Genomic DNA, 21,789 nt, shown 5'->3' with positions numbered 1-21,789 from the left:
TAACTGGTGAGTGATGTATTGCATTGAAGGGAGGACAATAGGCTGATAATTGGTGAGTGTTGTATCGCATGGAGGGGAGGACAGTAGGCTGATAATTGGTGAGTGATGTATCACACAGAGGGGAGGACAGTAGGCTGATAATTGGTGAGTGCTGTACTGTGCAGGGGGAGGACGATAGGCTGATAATTGGTGAGTGATGTATCACCCAGAGGGAGGACGGTAGGCTGATAATTGGTGAGTCATGTATCACACTGAGGGGAGGACGGTAGGCTGATAATTGGTGACTGATGTATCACACAGAGGGGAGGACGGTAGGCTGATAATTGGTGAGTGATGCATCCCACAGAGGGGAGGACGGTAGGCTGATAATTGGTGAGTGATATATCACATGGAATGGAGGACATTAGGCTGATAATTGGTGAGTGATGTGTCACACAGAGGGGAGGACAGTAGGCTGCTAATTGGTGAGTGATGTATCACACAGAGTGGAGGACGGTAGGCTGATAATTGGTGAGTGATGTATCACATGGAGTGGAGGACAGTAGGCTGATAATTGCTGAGTGTTGTACTGCGCAGGGGGAGGACAGTAGGCTAATAATTGGTGAGTGATGTATCGCAAGGAGGGGATTACGGTAGGCTGATAATTGGTGAGTGATGTATCGCATGGATGGGAGGACAGTAGGCTGATAATTGGTGAGTGATTTATCACTTAGAGTGGAGGACAGAAGGCTGATAATTGGTGAATGATGTATCACACAGAGAGGAGGACAGTAGGCTGATAATTGGTGAGTGATGTATCACACAGAGGGGAGGACAGTAGGCTGATAATTGGTGAGTGATGTATCGCATGGAGGGGAGGACAGTAGGCTGATAATTGGTGAGAGATGTATCACGCAGAGGGGAGGACGGTAGGCTGATAATTGGTGAGTGATGTATCACACAGAGGGGAGGACGGTAGGCTGATAATTGGTGAGTGATGTATCACACAGAGGGGAGGACATTAGGCTGATAATTGGTGAGTGATGTATCGCATGGATGGGAGGACAGTAGGCTGATAATTGGTGAGTGATTTATCACATAGAGTGGAGGACAGAAGGCTGATAATTAGTGAGTGATGTATCGCACAGAGAGGAGGACGGTAGGCTGATAATTGGTGAGTGATGTATCACACAGAGGGGAGGACATTAGGCTGATAATTGGTGAGTGCTGTACTGCGCAGGGGGAGTACAATAGGCTAATAATTGGTGAGTGATGTATCGCACAGAGTGGAGGACGGTAGGCTGATAATTGGTGAGTGATGTATCACATGGCGTGGAGGACAGTAGTCTGATAATTGGTGAGTGCTGTATTGTGCAGGGGGCGAACAGTAGGCTAATAATTGGTGAGTGATGTATCGCATGGAGGGGAGGACGGTAGGCTTATAATTGGTGAGTGATGTATCACACAGAGGGGAGGACAGTAGGCTGAGAATTGGTGAGTGATGTATCGCATGGAGGGGAGGACGGTAGGCTTATAATTGGTGATGGATGTATTGCATGGAGAGGAGGACAGTAGGCTGATCATTGGTGAGTGATGTATCACACAAAGGGGAGGACAGTAGGCTGATAATTGGTGAGTGATGTATCACACAGGGGGAGGACAGTAGGCTGATAATTGGTGAGTGATGTATCGCATGGAGGGGAGGACAGTAGGCTGATAATTAGTGAGTGATGTATCACACAGAGGGGAGGACAGTAGGCTAATAATTGGTGAGTGATTTATCACATGGAGTGGAGGACAGAAGGCTGATCATTGGTGAGTGATGTATAACGCAGAGGGGAGGACGGTAGGCTGATAATTGGTGGGTGATGTATCACACAGAGGGGAGGACGGTAGGCTGATAATTGGTGAGTGATGTATCACACAGAGGGGAGGACAGTAGGCTGATAATTGGTGAGTGATGTATCACATGGAGTGGTGGACAGTAGGCTGATAATTGGTGAGTGATGTATCACACAGTGGGGAGGACGGTAGGCTGATAATTGGTGAGTGATGTATCATACAGGGGGGAGGACAGTAGGCTGATAATTCGTGAGTGATGTATCACACAGAGGGGAGGACTGTCGGCTGATAATTGGTGAGTGATGTATCGCACAGAGTGGAGGACGGTAGGCTGATAATTGGTGAGTGATGTATCACATGGCGTGGAGGACAGTAGGCTGATAATTGGTGAGTGCTGTACTGTGCAGGGGGCGAACAGTAGGCTAATAATTGGTGAGTGATGTATCGCATGGAGGGGAGGACGGTAGGCTTATAATTGGTGAGTGATGTATCACACAGAGGGGAGGACGGTAGGCTGATAATTGGTGATTGATGTATTGCACAGAGGGGAGGACAGTAGGCTGATAATTGGTGAGTGATGTATCACACAGAGGGGAGGACAGTAGGCTGATAATTGGTGAGTGATGTATCGCATGGAGGGGAGGACAGTAGGCTGATAATTGGTGAGAGATGTATCACGCAGAGGGGAGGACGGTAGGCTGATAATTGGTGAGTGATGTATCACACAGAGGGGAGGACGGTAGGCTGATAATTGGTGAGTGATGTATCACACAGAGGGGAGGACATTAGGCTGATAATTGGTGAGTGATGTATCGCATGGATGGGAGGACAGTAGGCTGATAATTGGTGAGTGATTTATCACATAGAGTGGAGGACAGAAGGCTGATAATTAGTGAGTGATGTATCACACAGAGAGGAGGACGGTAGGCTGATAATTGGTGAGTGATGTATCACACAGAGGGGAGGACATTAGGCTGATAATTGGTGAGTGATGTATCCCACAGAGGGGTGGACCGCAGGCTGATAATTGGTGAGTGCTGTATTGCACAGGGGGAGGACGGTAGGCTGATAATTGGTGAGTGATGTATTGCATGGAGGGGAGGACGGTAGGCTGATAATTGGTGGGTGATGTATCACACAGAGGGGAGGACAGTAGGCTGATAATTGGTGAGTAATGTATCACTTGGAGTGGAGGACAGTAGGCTTATAATTGATGAGTGATGTATCACACAGGGAGGAGGACAGTAGGCTGATAGTTGGTGAGTGATGTATCACACAGAGGGGAGGACAGTAGGCTGATAATTGGTGTGTGCTGTACTGTGCAGGGGGAGGACGGCAGGCTCATACCTGCTGAGTGATGTATCAAAGAGAGGGGAGGACGGTAGGCAGATAATTAGTGAGTGATGTATCGAATGGAGGGGAGGACGGTAGGCCGATAATTGCTGACGGCTGTATTGCATGGAGGGGATGGTGGTAGGCTGATAATTGGCGTGTGATGTATTGCATGGAGAGGAGGACGGTAGGCTGATAATTGGTGAGTGATGTATCACACAGAGGGGAGGATGGTAGGCTGAGAATTGGTGAGTGCTGTACTGCGCAAGGGGAATACAGTAGGCTAATAATTGGTGAGTGATGTATCGCACAGAGTGGAGGGCGGTAGGCTGATAATTGTTGAGTGATGTATCACATGGAGTGGAGGACAGTAGGCTGATAATTGGTGAGTGCTGTACTGCGCAGTGGGAGAACAGTAGGCTAATAATTGGTGAGTGATGTATCACATGGAGTGGAGGACAGTAGGCTGATAATTGGTGAGTGCTGTACTGCGCAGTGGGAGAACAGTAGGCTAATAATTGGTGAGTGATGTATCACCCAGAGGGAGGACGGTAGGCTGATAATTGGTGAGTCATGTATCACACTGAGGGGGGGACGGTAGGCTGATAATTGGTGACTGATGTATCACACAGAGGGGAGGACGGTAGGCTGATAATTGGTGAGTGATATACCACATGGAATGGAGGACATTAGGCTGATAATTGGTGAGTGATGTGTCACACAGAGGGGAGGACAGTAGGCTGATAATTGGTGAGTGATGTATCACACAGAGTGGAGGACGGTAGGCTGATAATTGGTGAGTGATGTATCACATGGAGTGGAGGACAGTAGGCTGATAATTGCTGAGTGTTGTACTGCGCAGTGGGAGGACAGTAGGCTAATAATTGGTGAGTGATGTATCGCAAGGAGGGGATTACGGTAGTCTGATAATTGGTGAGTGATGTATCACACAGAGGGAAGGAAGGTAGGCTTATAATTGGTGAGTGATGTATCGCACGGAGGGGATGGTAGGCTGATAATTGGTGAGTGATGTATCACACGGAGGGGGGATGGTAGGCTGATCATTGTTGAGTGATGTATCACACAGAGTGGAGGACAGTAGGCCGATAATTGGTGAGTGATGTATCACACAGAGGGTAGGACAGTAGGCTGATAATTGGTGAGTGATGTATCGCATGGACGGGAGGACAGTAGGCTGATAATTGGTGAGTGATGTATCACACAGAGGGGAGGACAGTAGGCTGATAATTGGTGAGTGATTTATCACATGGAGTGGAGGACAGAAGGCTGATAATTGGTGAGTGATGTATCACACAGAGAGGAGGACGGTAGGCTGATAATTGGTGAGTGATGCATCACACAGAGGGGAGGATGGTAGGCTGAGAATTGGTGACTGCTGTACTGCTCAGGGGAGTACAGTAGGCTAATAATTGGTGAGTGATGTATCGCACAGAGGGTAGGACGGTAGGCTGATAATTGGTGAGTGATGTATCACACAGAGGGGAGGACAGTAGGCTGATAATTGGTGAGTGTTGTACTGTGCTGGGGGAGGACGGTAGGCTGATATCTGCTGAGTGATGTATCAAAGAGAGGGGAGTATGGTAGGCTGATAATTGCTGAGTGATATATCACACAGAGGGGAGGATGGGAGGCAGATAATTAGTGAGTGATGTATTGCATTTAGGGGAGGACGGTAGGCCGATAATTGCTGAGGGCTGTATTGCACGGTGGGGATGGTGGTAGGCTGATAATTGGCGAGTGATTTATCACATGGAGAGGAGGATGGTAGGCTGATAATTGGTGAGTGATGTATCACACAGAGGGGAGGATGGTAGGCTGAGAATTGGTGAGTGCTGTACTGCGCAGGGGGCGGACAGTAGGCTAATAATTGGTGAGTGATCTATCGCATGGAGGGGAGGACGGTAGGCTGATAATTGGTGAGTGATGTATCACACTGAGGGGAGGATTGTACGCTGATAATTGGTGATTGATGTATTGCATGGAGGGGAGGACAGTAGTCTGATCATTGGTGAGTGATGTATCACACAAAGGGGAGGACAGTAGGCTGATAATTGGTGAGTGATGTATCACACAGGGGGAGGACAGTAGGCTGATAATTGGTGAGTGATGTATCGCATGGAGGGGCGGACAGTAGGCTGATAATTGGTGAGTGATGTATCACACAGAGGGGAGGACAGTAGGCTAATAATTGGTGAGTGATTTATCACATGGAGGGGAGGACGGTCGGCTGATAATTGGTGGGTGATGTATCACACAGAGGGGAGGACGGTAGGCTGATAATTGGTGAGTGATGTATCACACGGAGGGGAGGACAGTAGGCTGATAATTGGTGTGTGCTGTACTGTGCAGGGGGAGGACGGCAGGCTCATACCTGCTGAGTGATGTATCAAAGAGAGGGGAGGACGGTAGGCAGATAATTAGTGAGTGATGTATCGAATGGAGGGGAGGACGGTAGGCCGATAATTGCTGAGGGCTGTATTGCATGGAGGGGATGGTGGTAGGCTGATAATTGGCATGTGATGTATTGCATGGAGAGGAGGACGGTAGGCTGATAATTGGTGAGAGATGTATCACACAGAGGGGAGGATGGTAGGCTGAGAATTGGTGAGTGCTGTACTGCGCAAGGGGAATACAGTAGGCTAATAATTGGTGAGTGATGTATCGCATAGAGTGGAGGGCGGTAGGCTGATAATTGTTGAGTGATGTATCACATGGAGTGGAGGACAGTAGGCTGATAATTGGTGAGTGCTGTATCACACAGAGGGGAGGACAGTAGGCTGATAACTGGTGAGTGATGTATTGCATTGAAGGGAGGACAATAGGCTGATAATTGGTGAGTGTTGTATCGCATGGAGGGGAGGACAGTAGGCTGATAATTGGTGAGTGATGTATCACACAGAGGGGAGGACAGTAGGCTGATAATTGGTGAGTGCTGTACTGTGCAGGGGGAGGACGATAGGCTGATAATTGGTGAGTGATGTATCACCCAGAGGGAGGACGGTAGGCTGATAATTGGTGAGTCATGTATCACACTGAGGGGAGGACGGTAGGCTGATAATTGGTGACTGATGTATCACACAGAGGGGAGGACGGTAGGCTGATAATTGGTGAGTGATGCATCCCACAGAGGGGAGGACGGTAGGCTGATAATTGGTGAGTGATATATCACATGGAATGGAGGACATTAGGCTGATAATTGGTGAGTGATGTGTCACACAGAGGGGAGGACAGTAGGCTGCTAATTGGTGAGTGATGTATCACACAGAGTGGAGGACGGTAGGCTGATAATTGGTGAGTGATGTATCACATGGAGTGGAGGACAGTAGGCTGATAATTGCTGAGTGTTGTACTGCGCAGTGGGAGGACAGTAGGCTAATAATTGGTGAGTGATGTATCGCAAGGAGGGGATTACGGTAGGCTGATAATTGGTGAGTGATGTATCGCATGGATGGGAGGACAGTAGGCTGATAATTGGTGAGTGATTTATCACATAGAGTGGAGGACAGAAGGCTGATAATTGGTGAGTGATGTATCACACAGAGAGGAGGACTGTAGGCTGATAATTGGTGAGTGATGTATCACACAGAGGGGAGGACAGTCGGCTGAGAATTGGTGAGTGATGTATCGCATGGAGGCGAGGACAGTAGGCTGATAATTGGTGAATGATGTATCACACAGAGGGGAGGACAGTAGGCTGATAATTGGTGAGTGATGTATCGCATGGAGGGGAGGACAGTAGGCTGATAACTGGTGAGTGATGTATTGCATTGAAGGGAGGACAATAGGCTGATAATTGGTGAGTGTTGTATCGCATGGAGGGGAGGACAGTAGGCTGATAATTGGTGAGTGATGTATCACACAGAGAGGAGGACGGTAGGCTGATAATTGGTGAGTGATGTATCACACAGAGGGGAGGACAGTCGGCTGAGAATTGGTGAGTGATGTATCGCATGGAGGCGAGGACAGTAGGCTTATAATTGATGAGTGATGTATCACACAGGGAGGAGGACAGTAGGCTGATAGTTGGTGAGTGATGTATCACACAGAGGGGAGGACAGTAGGCTGATAATTGGTGTGTGCTGTACTGTGCAGGGGGAGGACGGCAGGCTCATAACTGCTGAGTCATGTATCAAAGAGAGGGGAGGACGGTAGGCAGATAATTAGTGAGTAATGTATCGAATGGAGGGGAGGACGGTAGGCCGATAATTGCTGAGGGCTGTATTGCACGGAGGGGATGGTGGTAGGCTGATAATTGGCGTGTGATGTATTGCATGGAGAGGAGGACGGTAGGCTGATAATTGGTGAGTGATGTATCACACAGAGGGGAGGATGGTAGGCTGAGAATTGGTGAGTGCTGTACTGCGCAAGGGGAGTACAGTAGGCTAACAATTGGTGAGTGATGTATCGCACAGAGTGGAGGGCGGTAGGCTGATAATTGTTGTGTGATTTATCACATGGAGTGGAGGACAGTAGGCTGATAATTGGTGAGTGCTGTACTGCGCAGGGGGAGAACAGTAGGCTAATAATTGGTGAGTGATGTATCGCATGGAGGGGAGGACGGTAGGCTGATAATTGGTGAGTGATGTATCACACAGAGTGGAGGACGGTAGGCTGATAATTGATGATTGATGTATTGCACGGAGGGGATGATGGTAGGCTGATCATTGGTGAGTTATGTATCACACCGAGTGGAGGACAGTAGGCTGATAATTGGTGAGTGATGTATCACACAGAAGGGAGGACAGTAGGCTGATAATTGGTGAGTGATGTATCACACAGAGGGGAGGACAGTAGGCTGATAATTGGTGAGTGATGTATCACACAGAGGGGAGGACAGTAGGCTGATAACTGGTGAGTGATGTATTGCATTCAAGGGAGGACAATAGGCTGATAATTGGTGAGTGTTGTATCGCATGGAGGGGAGGACAGTAGGCTGATAATTGGTGAGTGATGTATCACACAGAGGGGAGGACAGTAGGCTGATAATTGGTGAGTGCTAAACTGTGCAGGGGGAGGACGATAGGCTGATAATTGGTGAGTGATGTATCACCCAGAGGGAGGACGGTAGGCTGATAATTGGTGAGTCATGTATCACACTGAGGGGAGGACGGTAGGCTGATAATTGGTGACTGATGTATCACACAGAGGGGAGGACGGTAGGCTGATAATTGGTGAGTGATGCATCCCACAGAGGGGAGGACGGTAGGCTGATAATTGGTGAGTGATATATCACATGGAATGGAGGACATTAGGCTGATAATTGGTGAGTGATGTGTCACACAGAGGGGAGGACAGTAGGCTGATAATTGGTGAGTGATGTATCACACAGAGTGGAGGACGGTAGGCTGATAATTGGTGAGTGATGTATCACATGGAGTGGAGGACAGTAGGCTGATAATTGCTGAGTGTTGTACTGCGCAGTGGGAGGACAGTAGGCTAATAATTGGTGAGTGATCTATCGCATGGAGGGGAGGACGGTAGGCTGATAATTGGTGAGTGATGTATCACACTGAGGGGAGGGCGGTACGCTGATAATTGGTGATTGATGTATTGCATGGAGGGGAGGACAGTAGGCTGATAATTGGTGAGTGATGTATCACACTGAGGGGAGGGCGGTACGCTGATAATTGGTGATTGATGTATTGCATGGAGGGGAGGACAGTAGGCTGATCATTGGTGAGTGATGTATCACACAAAGGGGAGGGCAGTAGGCTGATAATTGGTGAGTGATGTATCACACAGGGGGAGGACAGTAGGCTGATAATTGGTGAGTGATGTATCGCATGGAGGGGAGGACAGTAGGCTGATAATTGGTGAGTGATGTATCACACTGAGGGGAGGGCGGTACGCTGATAATTGGTGATTGATGTATTGCATGGAGGGGAGGACAGTAGGCTGATCATTGGTGAGTGATGTATCACCCAAAGGGGAGGACAGTAGGCTGATAATTGGTGAGTGATGTATCACACAGGGGGAGGACAGTAGGCTGATAATTGTTGAGTGATGTATCGCATGGAGGGGAGGACAGTAGGCTGATAATTGGTGAGTGATGTATCACACAGAGGGGAGGACAGTAGGCTAATAATTGGTGAGTGATTTATCACATGGAGTGGAGGACAGAAGGCTGATCATTGGTGAGTGATGTATCACGCAGAGGGGAGGACGGTAGGCTGATAATTGGTGGGTGATGTATCACACAGAGGGGAGGACGGTAGGCTGATAATTGGTGAGTGATGTATCACACAGAGGGGAGGACAGTAGGCTGATAATTGGTGAGTGATGTATCACATGGAGTGGTGGACAGTAGGCTGATAATTGGTGAGTGATGTATCACACAGAGGGGAGGACGGTAGGCTGATAATTGGTGAGTGATGTATCACACAGAGGGGAGGACAGTAGGCTGATATTTCGTGAGTGATATATCACACAGAGGGGAGGACAGTCGGCTGATAATTGGTGAGTGATGTATCGCATGGAGGGGAGGACAGTAGGCTGATAATTGGTGAGTGATGTATCACATGGAGGGGAGGACAGTAGGCTGATAATTGGTGAGTGATGTATCACATGGAGTGGTGGACGGTAGGCTGATAATTGGTGAGTGATGTATCACACAGAGGGGAGGACAGTAGGCTGATAATTGGTGAGTGATGTATCACACAGAGGGGAGGACAGTAGGCTGATAATTGGTGAGTGATTTCTCACATGGAGTGGAGGACATAAGGCTGATAATTGGTGAGTGATGTATCACAGAGAGGGGAGGACAGGCGGCTGATAATTGGTGAGTGCTGTACTGTGCAGGGGGAGGACGGTAGGCTGATAACTGGTGACTGATGTATCAAAGAGAGGGGAGGACGGTAGGCAGATAATTGGTGAGTGATGTATCGCATGGAGGGGAGGACGGTAGGCCGATAATTGGTGAGGGCTGTATTGCACGGAGGGGAGGATTGTAGGCTGATGATTGGTGAGTTCTCTTTTGCATGGAGGGGAGGATGGTAGGCTGAGAATTGGTGAGGGCTGTATTGCACGGAGGGTAGTACGGTAGGCTGACAATTGGTGAAGGCTGTATTGCACGGAGTTGAGGACGGTAGGTTGATAATTGGTGAGTGCTGTACTGCACAGAGGGGAGGACGGTAGCCTCTCCCTCCCGAATTACCACTCCCCCCAACCTAACTTTCCCTTACACGCTGCTGACTGACTTTTGAGAGTGAAAAAACTCTACTGCTGTAGTAGAAAATTGGAGGAAAATTTTCATTCCAAAGACAGTCCAACGTGACAATTTGTGAAGAGGAGGTGTGAGATGGAAGAGGAGGATTCTGGGCCTGGGCCTACGGACAATTCTGATAAGGTTAATGATGAAGAATTACAATCTTCTGAGGCATTTCACTGAAGTAGTGCATCAACAAACACAAAGAAGTCTGTCTTTTTTACAAAACTATGGAAGTTTATTTACACAACAAATATACAAAGTACAAACATTAAACATTTACAAGGAAGTGAATAAATCCAAAATAAAATATGTTTACTACTGTCTATAAAACAGTCAATTCCCTGGTGGGCCCACCACTCTCGGAAATGCCCCACTGTACCCATTGTGAATGCAGGCTCCCTCTCCAAAAAAAGCCGGGCATGAACGTATCCTTGGAAGCGGGGCAGGCAGTCGGCCCAGGCAGAGCCCTTGACTTTATGCCACCTGGCCTTGTGAATGGCCATCTCGGAATGGACAGGTGGATGGGGTGTCAGTGAACAATAGACAATAGACAATAGGTGCAGGAGTAGGCCATTCGGCATTTAAGCTAGCACCACCATTCAATGTGATCATGGCTGATCATCTACAATCAGTAACCTGTTTCTGCCCTCTCCCCATATCCCTTGACTCCATTATCTTTAAGAGCTCTATCTAACTCTTTCTTGAAAGCATCCAGAGAATTGGCCTCCACTTGCTTCTGAGGCAGAGCATTCCATAGATCCACAACTCTCTGGGTGAAAAAGTTTTTCCTGAACTCTGTATTAAATGGCCTACCCCTTATTCTTAAACTGTGGCCTCTGATTCTGGACTCTCCCAACATTGGGAACATATTTCCTGCCTCTAGTGTGTCCAATCCCTTAATAATCTTATATGTTTCAATCAGATCCCCTCTCATCCTTCTAAATTCCAGTGTATACAAGCCCTGTCGCTCCAATCTTTCAACATATGACAGTCCCACCATCCCAGGAATTAACCTCGTGAACCTATGCTGCACTCCCTCAGTAGCAAAAATGTCCTTCCTCAAATTTGGAGACCAAAACTGCACACAATACTCCAGGCGTGATCTCACCAGGGCCCTGTACAAATGTAGAAGGACCTCTTTACTCCTATACTCAACTCCCCTTGTTAAGAAGACCAACATGCCATTAGCTTTCTTCACTGTCTGCTGTACCTGCATGCTTACTTCCAGTGACTGACAAACAGGGACATCTAGATCTCGTTGTACTTCCCCATTTCCTAACTTGACACCATTTAGATAGTAATCTGCCTTGCTGTTCTTGCCACCAAAGTGGATAACCTCACATTTATCCACATTAAACTGCATCAGCCATGCATCTGCCCACTCACCCTGCATTCTCCTAACATTCTCCTCATATTTCACACTGCTACCCAGCTTTGTGTCACCTGCAAATTTGCTAATGTTACTCTTAATCCCTTCATCTAAATCATTAATGTATATTGTAAATAGCTGCGGTCCCAGCACTGAACCTTGCGGTACCCCACTAGTCACTGCCTGCCATTTTGAAAAAGACCCGTTAATCCCTACTCTTTGTTTCCTGTCTGCCAACCAATTTTCTATCCATGTTAGTACCCTACCCCCAATACCATGTGCTCTAATTTTGCCCACTAATCTCTTACGTGGGACCTTATCAAAGACTTTCTGTAAGTTCAGGTACACTACATCCACTGGCTCTCCCTTGTCCATTTTCAGAGTTACATCCTCAAGAAATTCCAGAAGATTAGTCAAACATGATTTTCTCTTTGTAAATCCATGGTGACTCGGACTGATTCTGTTACGGCTATCCAAATGTGCCGCTATTTCATCTTTTATAATTGACTCCAGCATCTTCCCCACCACTGATATCAGGCTAACTGATCTATAATTCCCTGTTTTTGCTCTCCCTCCTTTCTTAAAAAGTGGGATAACATTAGCTACCCTCCAATCCTCAGGAACTGATCCTGAATCTATAGAACATTGGAAAATGATTACCAATGCGTTCACGATTTCTAGAGCCACCTCCTTAAGTACTCTGGGATGCAGACCATCAGGCCCTAGGGATTTATCAGCCTTCCGTCCTATCAGTCTACCCAACACCATTTTCTGCCTAATGTGAAGTTCCTTCAGTTCCTCCGTTACCCTAGGTCCTCTGGCCACTATTACATCTGGGAGATTGTCTGTGTCTTCCCTAGTGAAGACAGATCCAAAGTACCTGTTCAACTCATCTGCCATTTCCTTGTTCCTCATAATAAATTCACCCATTTCTGCCTTCAAGGGCCCAACTTTGGTCTTAACTAATTTTTTCCTCTTCACATACCTAAAGAAGCTTTTACTATCCTCCTTTACATTCTTGGTTAGCTTACCCTCGTACCTCAACTTTTCTCCCCGTATTGCCTTTTCAGTCATCTTCTGTTGCTCATTAAAAGTTTCCCAATCCTCTGGCTTCCCGCTCATCTTTGCTATGTTATACTTTTATTTTTATACTGTCCCTGACTTCCCTTGTCAGCCACAGTCGCCCCCTACTCCCCTTAGAATCTTTTTTCCTCTTTGGAATGAACTGATCCTGCACCTTCTGTATTATTCCCAGAAATATCTGCCATTGTTGTTCCACTGTCATTCCTGCGAGGGTATCCTTCCAGTCAACTTTGGCCAGCTCCTCCCTCATGGCTCCATGGTCCCCCTTGTTCAACTGTAATACTGACACTTCCGATTTTCCCTTCTCCCTCTCAAATTGCAGATTAAAACATCATATTATGATCACCACCCCCTAATGGCTCCTTTACCTTGAGTTCCCTTATCAAATCCAGTTCATTACACAACACTAGATCCAGAATTGCCTTCTCTCTGGCAGGCTTCAATACAAGCTGTTCTAAGAATCCATCTCAGAGGCACTCCACAAACTCCCTTTCTTAGGGTCCAGTACCAACCTGATTTTCCCAGTCTACCTGCATGTTGAAATCCCCCATTACAACCGTAGCATTACCTTTGCGACACGCTAATTTTAACTCTTGATTCAACTTGCACCCTATTTCCAGGCTACTATTTGGGGGCCTGTAGTTAACTCCTATTAGGGTCTGCTTAAAGACTTGATGCATGGTACTGCCCAATGCAACACCTACCACCCCGGGTCCCCAATGTACAGGGGAAGGACCCCTGCACAAAGAGATTTCCACCGGGGACCTCCTCCGCTGTCAGATGGTAACACGGACCGCCAAGGAGAGTCCAGTCGGCAGATAAAGGCAGGGAAGTGAAAGGTGTGCAGGAGCAGTCCGGACAAGAAATGCTTTGGAGCGTCACGGAACGGCATGGTGGGCATCCCCATGAGACGGTTCACGTTATGTGGGACTCTCTCCCGCGTGGTCTCCCGAGGCCTGGGTCCGACAGGCAATTCCAGCAGATCAGGTGGTGATGCAGCTGGAACCCCTCCACTTCCCCGAGCCCCCTCGACACCCACCGTGATAGGATGGGGACCAGGCCCTTCCCAGAAAGAGCACTGTCCCCCACCGGCACAGGAGCACCCTGTCTGGATGAGACGAGACCCCTCACCCTCAACAGCTCTCGGTAACAGAGAGGCAGTTCCCTCAGATCAGCATGCTGATGCTGTCCGCTGGGAGTCCCATGTCCTCCTGCAGGTGGTGTCCCCGGCGGAGAAATTGTATTGCAAGCACATGCCATCACACAGGGTGGTCGCTACAAAGGTATCTCTGCAGGGTCCTGAGGCGGACAGCTGCCAGCTGGGTGCGCATGCTCACCAATGACTGACCACCCTCTGCCATTGGAAGACTCAGGACCATAGCAGAGACCCAATGCCTCATGTTACCCCAGAAGTCCACCAACCCTCTTCTGGGTCCTGGAGACAAGCAGTCGGCGGGACTAAAGTGATCAGCCAGTATCATATCTTTACAACGAAAGCTACTTATCAATGGATTTTACATGGACTGGTGATCCAAGTTGTCCTATTCCATTGTGTCTGGTCTGTGGCAAACAAATTACAAATGTAGCAGTGGCTCCAGCAAAATTTAAAAAAAACCTTAACTACAAATCACAGCCATATGGCAAGTAAAAGTGCTGACTATTTTAAATGACTATTGGAACCTCAAAACAAACAGACTAAAGCTTTTGAAAATAAAGTCACAGTCACTAAAAAAACTCAGGAAGCAAGTTATTTAGTAGTTTTGAAACCAGTTCATGAGAGAACATTTAAAAACCTGTGTGTAAACTTGGACAAGAGCACACCAATTTCCTGCTACAAGCAGAAATCCAATGGCTTAGGAAAAGTTCTCAACAGGGTTTTGAGCTGAAAGGTGAATTGCAGGAGTACTTTCAAGAAAGTAGTATTCAGATTTTACTAAGTGCTTTGAAGATGAAGAACAGCTGCAGAAACTAGCCTACTTAACAGACATTTTTCATTGTCTGAAATAGCTGAACAAGTCTCTGCAAGGCCCCGGAGAAAATGTTTTGACAGGATCTTGGATTTAAAAGGAAACTGAATCTGTGAAAATATCATGTTGTAAAAGGAAAGCTTGAAATGCTTCCACTGCTGCTTGGGCTTGAGAGTGAAGAAGGATCAGAAAATCTCGAGTCTTTTTGAAAACCACCTGGAAGAACTGCAGAGCAAAATTGAGCAGAGAGTGGTCTGTTTAAGTATGTGGATAATTTTGAGATAAGATCCTGACAAAGATCAAAATGCTAATCAGTAATCAAGTTGCTGGTCAATAACTGTATTTAAAAAACATTGTCCACAATAACTCTGTGGGTGACTGAAGATCGATAAATATTCTGTTTAGATTTGTCCCATTTCATTTTGTGGACAATACATACCTGGACTAATACTAATACTTACATTCTTGTCTATGTCAGAGCTAAACTCAATTAATAATAGGTCTGCCTTTTCCACCTGAGCAAATGTGAGTTACATAAAAAGCTAAACACCAGATAGGGCAGTATCTGTCTCATTCGCAGCACACAGACATTATACTTTGGAATAACCTTGAATTGTTAATTTAGTCCTTGCTAAAGAAAAACCAAACTGGTATTGGTTACAAGTTCAGTATCAATGCTGGATTACAAACATCAAAGGCTGGTATATACCCATTCAAATGTAACCATCTGAAACCACCACCAACCAAGAATGGCAAGAAGTGGATGCCAGGCAAGCCCACAACTGACATAATCTTGTGCAATGTTATGCAAGAGTTTCTCCTTGACAACACAGGAACACAATACTTCCCTTGTGACTTTCTCCAAGATGGGGGTACATGTCCACAGAGCCCTGAAAGTTGCCTCACAGGTAGATAGGGTAGTTAAGAAAGCTTATAGGGTGTAGCTTTCATAAGCTGAGGGATAGAGTTTAAGAGTCGCAAGGTAATGATGCAGCTCTATAAAACTCTGGTTAGGCAACACTTAGAGTACTGTGTCCAGTTCTGGTCGCCTCACTATAGGAAAGATGTGGAAGCATTGGAAAGGGTACAGAGGAGATTTACCAGGATGCTGCCTGGTTTAGAGAATATGCATTATGATCAGAGATTAAGGGAGCTGGGGTTTTACTGTTTGGAGAGAAGGAGGATAAGAGGAGACATGATAGAGGTATACAAGATATTAAGAGGAATAGATAGACTGGACAGTCAGCGCCTCTTCCCCAGGGCACCACTGCTCAATACAAGAGGACATGGCTTTAAGTTAAGGGGAGGGAAGTTCAAAGGGGATATTAGAGGAAGGTCTTTTACTCAGAGAGTGGTTGGTGCGTGGAATGCACTGCCTGAGTCATGGGTGGAGGCAGATACACGAGTGAAATTTAAGAGACTACCAGACAGGTAACTGAATAGCTTCCTACATGGGCAGAGGAAATATGGACTGTTCAAGAGGTTGAAACCATTCTCTTAACTATTCTGAACAGTTAATAACAAACTTGGTGAAATGAGATTGTGATACAATACATTTTACCTGTAAATAAGACAAGAAATAGGACCTACTGCACCTTTTTATTTATCCACTGGTCAGAACACTGTTCACCATCTTGCTGATGCCAATGAAAGAGCTTTGCATTTTGTGTATCATTTAAAGATCTATGGCATTGGTAGATGGAGGGTAGAATTAAGATTATCAATCACCACATACTGTGGACCTCTTCTGGAGGTCCAAGACGCCAACTTCTACAAAGAAGGGATCTGTATGCTCCACGACCGCTGAACTAAGTGTGTAAACGTAGGAAAAATAAATGTGCTAGCTTTTCTAAAATTGACTTGTTCTACCCTAGGCCACAAACTTATCAAGCACCCCTTGTATAAGATGATAAGAGGCATTGAGTGTGTGGATAGTCAGAGACTTTTTCCCAGGGCTGAAATGGCTAGCACGAGAGGGCACTGTTATAAGGAGCTTGGACGTAGGTACAGAGAAGTCAGGGGTAATTTTTTTACGCAGAGAGTGGTGAGTGCATGGAATGGGCTGCTGGCAACGGTAGTGGAGGCAGATACGATAGGGTTTTTAAGAGACCTCTGGACAGATATATGGAGCTCAGAAAAATGGAGGACTATGGGTAATGCTAGGTAATTTCTCAGGTAAGGACATGTCCGGCACAGCTTTGTAGGGTGAAGGGCCTGTATTTTGCTGTAGGTTTTCTATGTTTCTGTACGTATATTGAATAGATTTTAAAAATGTGCAAAAACAGAAATACTGTATATTAATAGAAAGTGAGATAGTGTCCAAGGGTTCAACGTCCATTTAGGGAATCGCTAAATCACTGAGCATGTGCCTTCAGGTTTCTGTACCTCCTACCTGATGGTAACCATGAGAAAAGGGCATGCCCTGGGTGCTGGATGTCCTTAATAATGGACACTGCCTTTCTGAGACACCACTCCCTGAAGATGCCCTGGGTACTTTGTAGGCTAGTACCCAAGATGGAGCTGACTAGATTTACAACCTTCTGCAGCTTCTTTCGGTCCTGTGCAGCAGCAACACCCCCCCCCCTCCCCGCTCCCCCCAATGCCAGACAGTGATGCAGCCTGTCAGAATGCTCTCCACGGTACATCTATAGAAGTTTTTGAGTGTATTTGTTGACATGCCAAATCTCTTCAAACTCCTAATGAAGTATAGCTGCTGTCTTGCCTTCTTTATAACTATATCGATATGTTGGGACCAGGTTAGATCCTTAGAGATCTAGTTGGCATATTTCACTCCTGTACGCGCTCTCATCACTACCTGAGATTCTACCAACAATGGTTGTATCATCAGCAAATTTATAAATGGTATTGGAGCTACGCGCAGCCACACAGTCATGAATATATAGAGATTAGAGCAGTGGGCTAAGCACACACCCATGAGGTGCGCCAGTGTTGATTGTCAGTGAGGAGCATATGTTATCACTAATGCACACAGATTGTGATCTTCCTGTTAGGAAGTCGAGGATCCAACTGCAGAGGGAGGTATAGAGGCCCAGGTTCTGCAACTTCTCAATCAGGATTGTGGGAATGATGGTATTAAATGCTGAGCTATAGTCGTTGAACAGCATCCTGACATAGGTGTTTGTGTTGTCCAGGTGGTTGAAAGCTGTGTGGACAGCCATTGAAATTGCGTCTGCTATTGACCTATTGTGGCGATAGGCAAATTGCAATGGGTCCAGGTCCTTGCTGAGGCAGGTATTCAGTCTAGTCATGACTGACCTCTCAAAGCATTTCATCACTGTAGGTGTGAGTGCTAGCAGACGATAGTCATTAAGGTAGCTCACATTCTTCTTCTTCTGAGGCACTGGTATAATTCCGCTTTTTGAAGCAAGCGGAAACTTTGGCCCGTAGCAGTGAGAGGTTGAAAATGTCCTTGAATACTGCTAGTTGGTTGGCATAGGTTTTCAGACTCCACGTACTCCATTGGGACCTTCCACCTTGCGAGGCTTCATTTTCTTTAAAGACAGTCCAGCATCGGCCTCTGAGACAGAGATCAGAGAATCATCAGGTGCAGCAGGGATCTTCACAGCGTGCATAGAAGGTGTGGAGTTCATCTGGTAGTGAAGCATTCATTCATGCTATTGGATTTTGCTTTGTAGGAAGTAATGTCTTGCAAACCCTGCCAGAGATTTTTATTGAGAAGTGCAGACTCTGTCAGTAACCTGACTGTGTGTCTTCTCTATAGGGCAGGGCACCTCTACAACCCACACCACCAATCTCATCTCATTGACTGGAACACCTGACTCCAAAAAGCATTTGTAGAAGGCATTACCCCAGAGGTTCACATACTTTTTCCAACAAATACATGTAATATTGGATCATTTTTCTCAATAAATAAATGAACAAGTATATGTTTTTGTGTTATTTAATTCATTGAGTTCTCTTTATCTACTTTTAGGACTTGCGCGAAGTTCTGATCACATTTTAGGTAATATTTATGCAGAAGTGGAGTAACTTCTAAAGGGCTCACAAACTTACTAGCACCACTCTATGTCTATGCCAACTGTGAATTCAAATGGCGATCTCTTTAAAATATTATTAGAGTGCTTGCCCTCTGTTACATTATCAGAAAGTGTATTCCAAAGTGCATACCACCCTCTGTAGGAAAAATAAGTTTCAGATCTTCTCTAAACCTCCTGCAATTAACCTTGATCCTCTGATTTTATGCCTCCATTACTCACTATGCACCCTATCCATGCCCTTCAGAACTTTGAATACTTCTGTCAGACCCTGCCTCCGTCTCCAGCTCGAGCATCACCCCGATAATAGTAATCTAAATTCATATCAGGACAGATGTCCGGTTGGAAGGTGGCGTTTTCAACCTAGGCTTGACTTCTTGAGCAACATATCACCAATTTGAAACCTTGATCCCGTTTCTCTCCCCGGAGGTGCTGATCTGGCGTGCTGAGTGAGGCCGTACAATGAACAACGATTGGGCTCAATGAGTGGGGTCTACTTCTGGATGTGATGCCGGCACCGGTCACTACAAATGCTGCCCGACCTGCTGAGTTCATCCAGCCTTTTTGTACGTCTTGATCTGACCACAGCATCTGCAGTGCACTTTGTGTTTACCACAGCGAAGTTCCCCTGTGCCCTGTCCAGCCGCGGCCTGCACTGCCCGGAGTGGACCTGACGGTTACCCTGACAACAAGGTTCCCACCCTCCCCCCGCCTCCTCAATCAGGAACCGGAAGGTGCGGCGCTCGCACCGGAAGTGTTGGTAATGTGGTGCCTGAAACCGGTACCGTGAGGCTCGGGAGATGAAGTCGGTGTTAATGGTGGCGGAAAAGCCGTCCCTGGCTCTTTCCATTGCCAAGATCCTATCGCGGGGTAAGTGCGCCGCGGCGGTCTAGTCCGATGGAAACCTGGAGCTGCTGGTTCCATTGAGCTCAAGTTTAAAGCATGGGCATCAGACTCTGATTGCTGGGACCGAGTTGAGGTATATATTATATCAGGCGAAAGAAGAAGGCAGGCTCTGATGACAGGTTAAAGTGTTTACTGACTTCGCAAAGTTTAGTATATAGACAGGACTTGCTGGATATACTCATTAGATCATGCGGCATCGGTGGAAAGAACTTCTGACTAGTGTTTCCAGCATAACCAAGATACAAGATAAGAACAGATATTGCCTTTAGTTTCTGCTGAACTTAGCTCAGACAAAAGCAGAAATGTAACAAGTTTTATTTTTCAATTCCCTTTGGCTAGAAGGGGCAGTGGGAGGCAAGTCAATCTGGATTTCATGATCTGATATCTTGCGTTGATCTGCTCCAGAAGCCACTTGGGACTGTGCTGTGGGCAGGTTTAGATCTGACAGATGTTGACAATCAAATAGTTTCCATCATCTATGTTCATGTGTAAAGTAGGTAGCTGAGTGAAGAACCAATAATGTATCTGGTATCAGTTACAAAAACAGAGTACAGAATTAGGCTGGTCAGTCCATCGAACCTGCTAGTTCTTTCAAAGGGCAGTCGGATTAATTCTACATATCCATTCTTTTCCCATTATGCTGTTAATCTCTTTCTCCTTGGAGTACTGAACTAATTGACAGGGTAGATGATGAATGCTGTTTCCCCAATGTGGAAAGTGTAGAACTCAGGTTGTAGACCTGGAGTGGTGGAGTATTTGCACTTGTAGGCCGAAGACCTTATCATTCCCAGCCACATTAGTACTCCTCACATCTACCCAGATTAAACTCCATCTGCCAGTTCTTCCCCATTTTCCAAATTGATATTCCTGCAGCCTAACACTACCCTCTGTCCTGTCAACAACTTCACCAATTTTAGTATCACCTGTGAAGTTATTGATGCCTCCTACATTTACATTCAAACCATTCATCTACACCAAAAGCACCCCATCACCCATCTCCTGTTGCCAAGCCAATTTGGATTAATTTTTCCAAATTGTCCTTGATCTTGTGGTCTAGTCTCCCATGTGGAGCTTTGTCGAGGGCCTTATTGAAGTACAAGTAATCTTCATCAATACACTTTGTTACCTTCTCAAAAAATTTAGTCAGATTGTTCATGATTTCTGCTCTTGACAAAGCTTTGTGAGCTATCTGATTAGTCCCTATCTTTCCAAATAATCATTAATCTTGCCTGTCCTGCAAAAACTTTTCCCATAACTTTCCTACTGCAGATGTATGGCTCTCAGGCCTGCAATTACCAGGCTTTTCCCTTCTGTCCTTTTTGAATTGAATTGACTTTATTTTTTACATCCTTCACAAACATGAGTAAATATCTTTATGTTATGTCTCTGTCTAAATGTGCAATTTATAGTAATTTGTAATAAATAGTATGTACAACAGGATAGTCAATATAGCATAGAAATACAATTGTATTAGTGTGAGTTAATCAGTCTGATGACCTGGGGGAAGAAGCTGTTGGTCCTGGCTTTTATGCTGCGGTACCGTTTCCCAGATGGTAGCAGCTGGAACAGTTTGTGGTTGGGGTGACTCTGGTCTCCAGTGATCCTTTGGGCCCTTTTTACACACCTGTCTCTGTAAAAGTCCTGAATAGTGGGAACTTCACATCCACAGATGCGCTGGGCTGTCTGTACCACTCTTGGCAGAGTCCTGCGATTGAGGTAAGTACATTTCCCATATCAGGCAGTGATACAGCCAGTCAGGATGCTGTCAATTGTGTCCCTGTAGAAAGTCCTTAGGATTTGGGGACTCAAGCCAAACTTCTTCAACCGCCTGAGGTGAAAGAGGCACTGTTGTGAGTTTTTTCATCACACAGCCGGTATGTACAGACCATGTGAGATCCTCAGTGATGTGTATACCAAGGAACTTAAAGTTGTTCACCCTCTCAACCCCAGATCCATTGATGTCAACCAGCTCCTTTCTTTTTGTGACATTTTGGAAGAAGTTGTTTTCTTGACACCACTATGTCAGGGTGATGACTTCTCTGTAAGTTGCCTCATTATTACTTGAGA

General features: G+C 46.3%; 1 protein-coding gene across 3 annotated transcripts in view; it reads left to right on the top strand.

Moving 5' to 3' along the window:
- The first annotated feature begins 19,556 nt into the window (after positions 1–19,556).
- top3b (DNA topoisomerase III beta) overlaps positions 19,557–21,789 on the top strand; it is a 52,479-nt gene continuing 50,246 nt past the window's right edge. For all 3 annotated transcript variants that reach the window (XM_059983219.1, XM_059983220.1, XM_059983218.1), the window contains exon 1: positions 19,557–19,686. In XM_059983219.1, the coding sequence (XP_059839202.1) occupies positions 19,617–19,686 (70 nt within the window). In that variant the 5' untranslated portion in view covers positions 19,557–19,616. The remainder of the gene's footprint in view (positions 19,687–21,789) is intronic.

The sequence above is a fragment of the Hypanus sabinus genome, chromosome 10 (genome assembly GCF_030144855.1).
Source record: "Hypanus sabinus isolate sHypSab1 chromosome 10, sHypSab1.hap1, whole genome shotgun sequence".
Lineage (NCBI taxonomy): Eukaryota > Metazoa > Chordata > Chondrichthyes > Myliobatiformes > Dasyatidae > Hypanus > Hypanus sabinus.
This window is presented reverse-complemented; position numbering and strand designations above follow the sequence as displayed.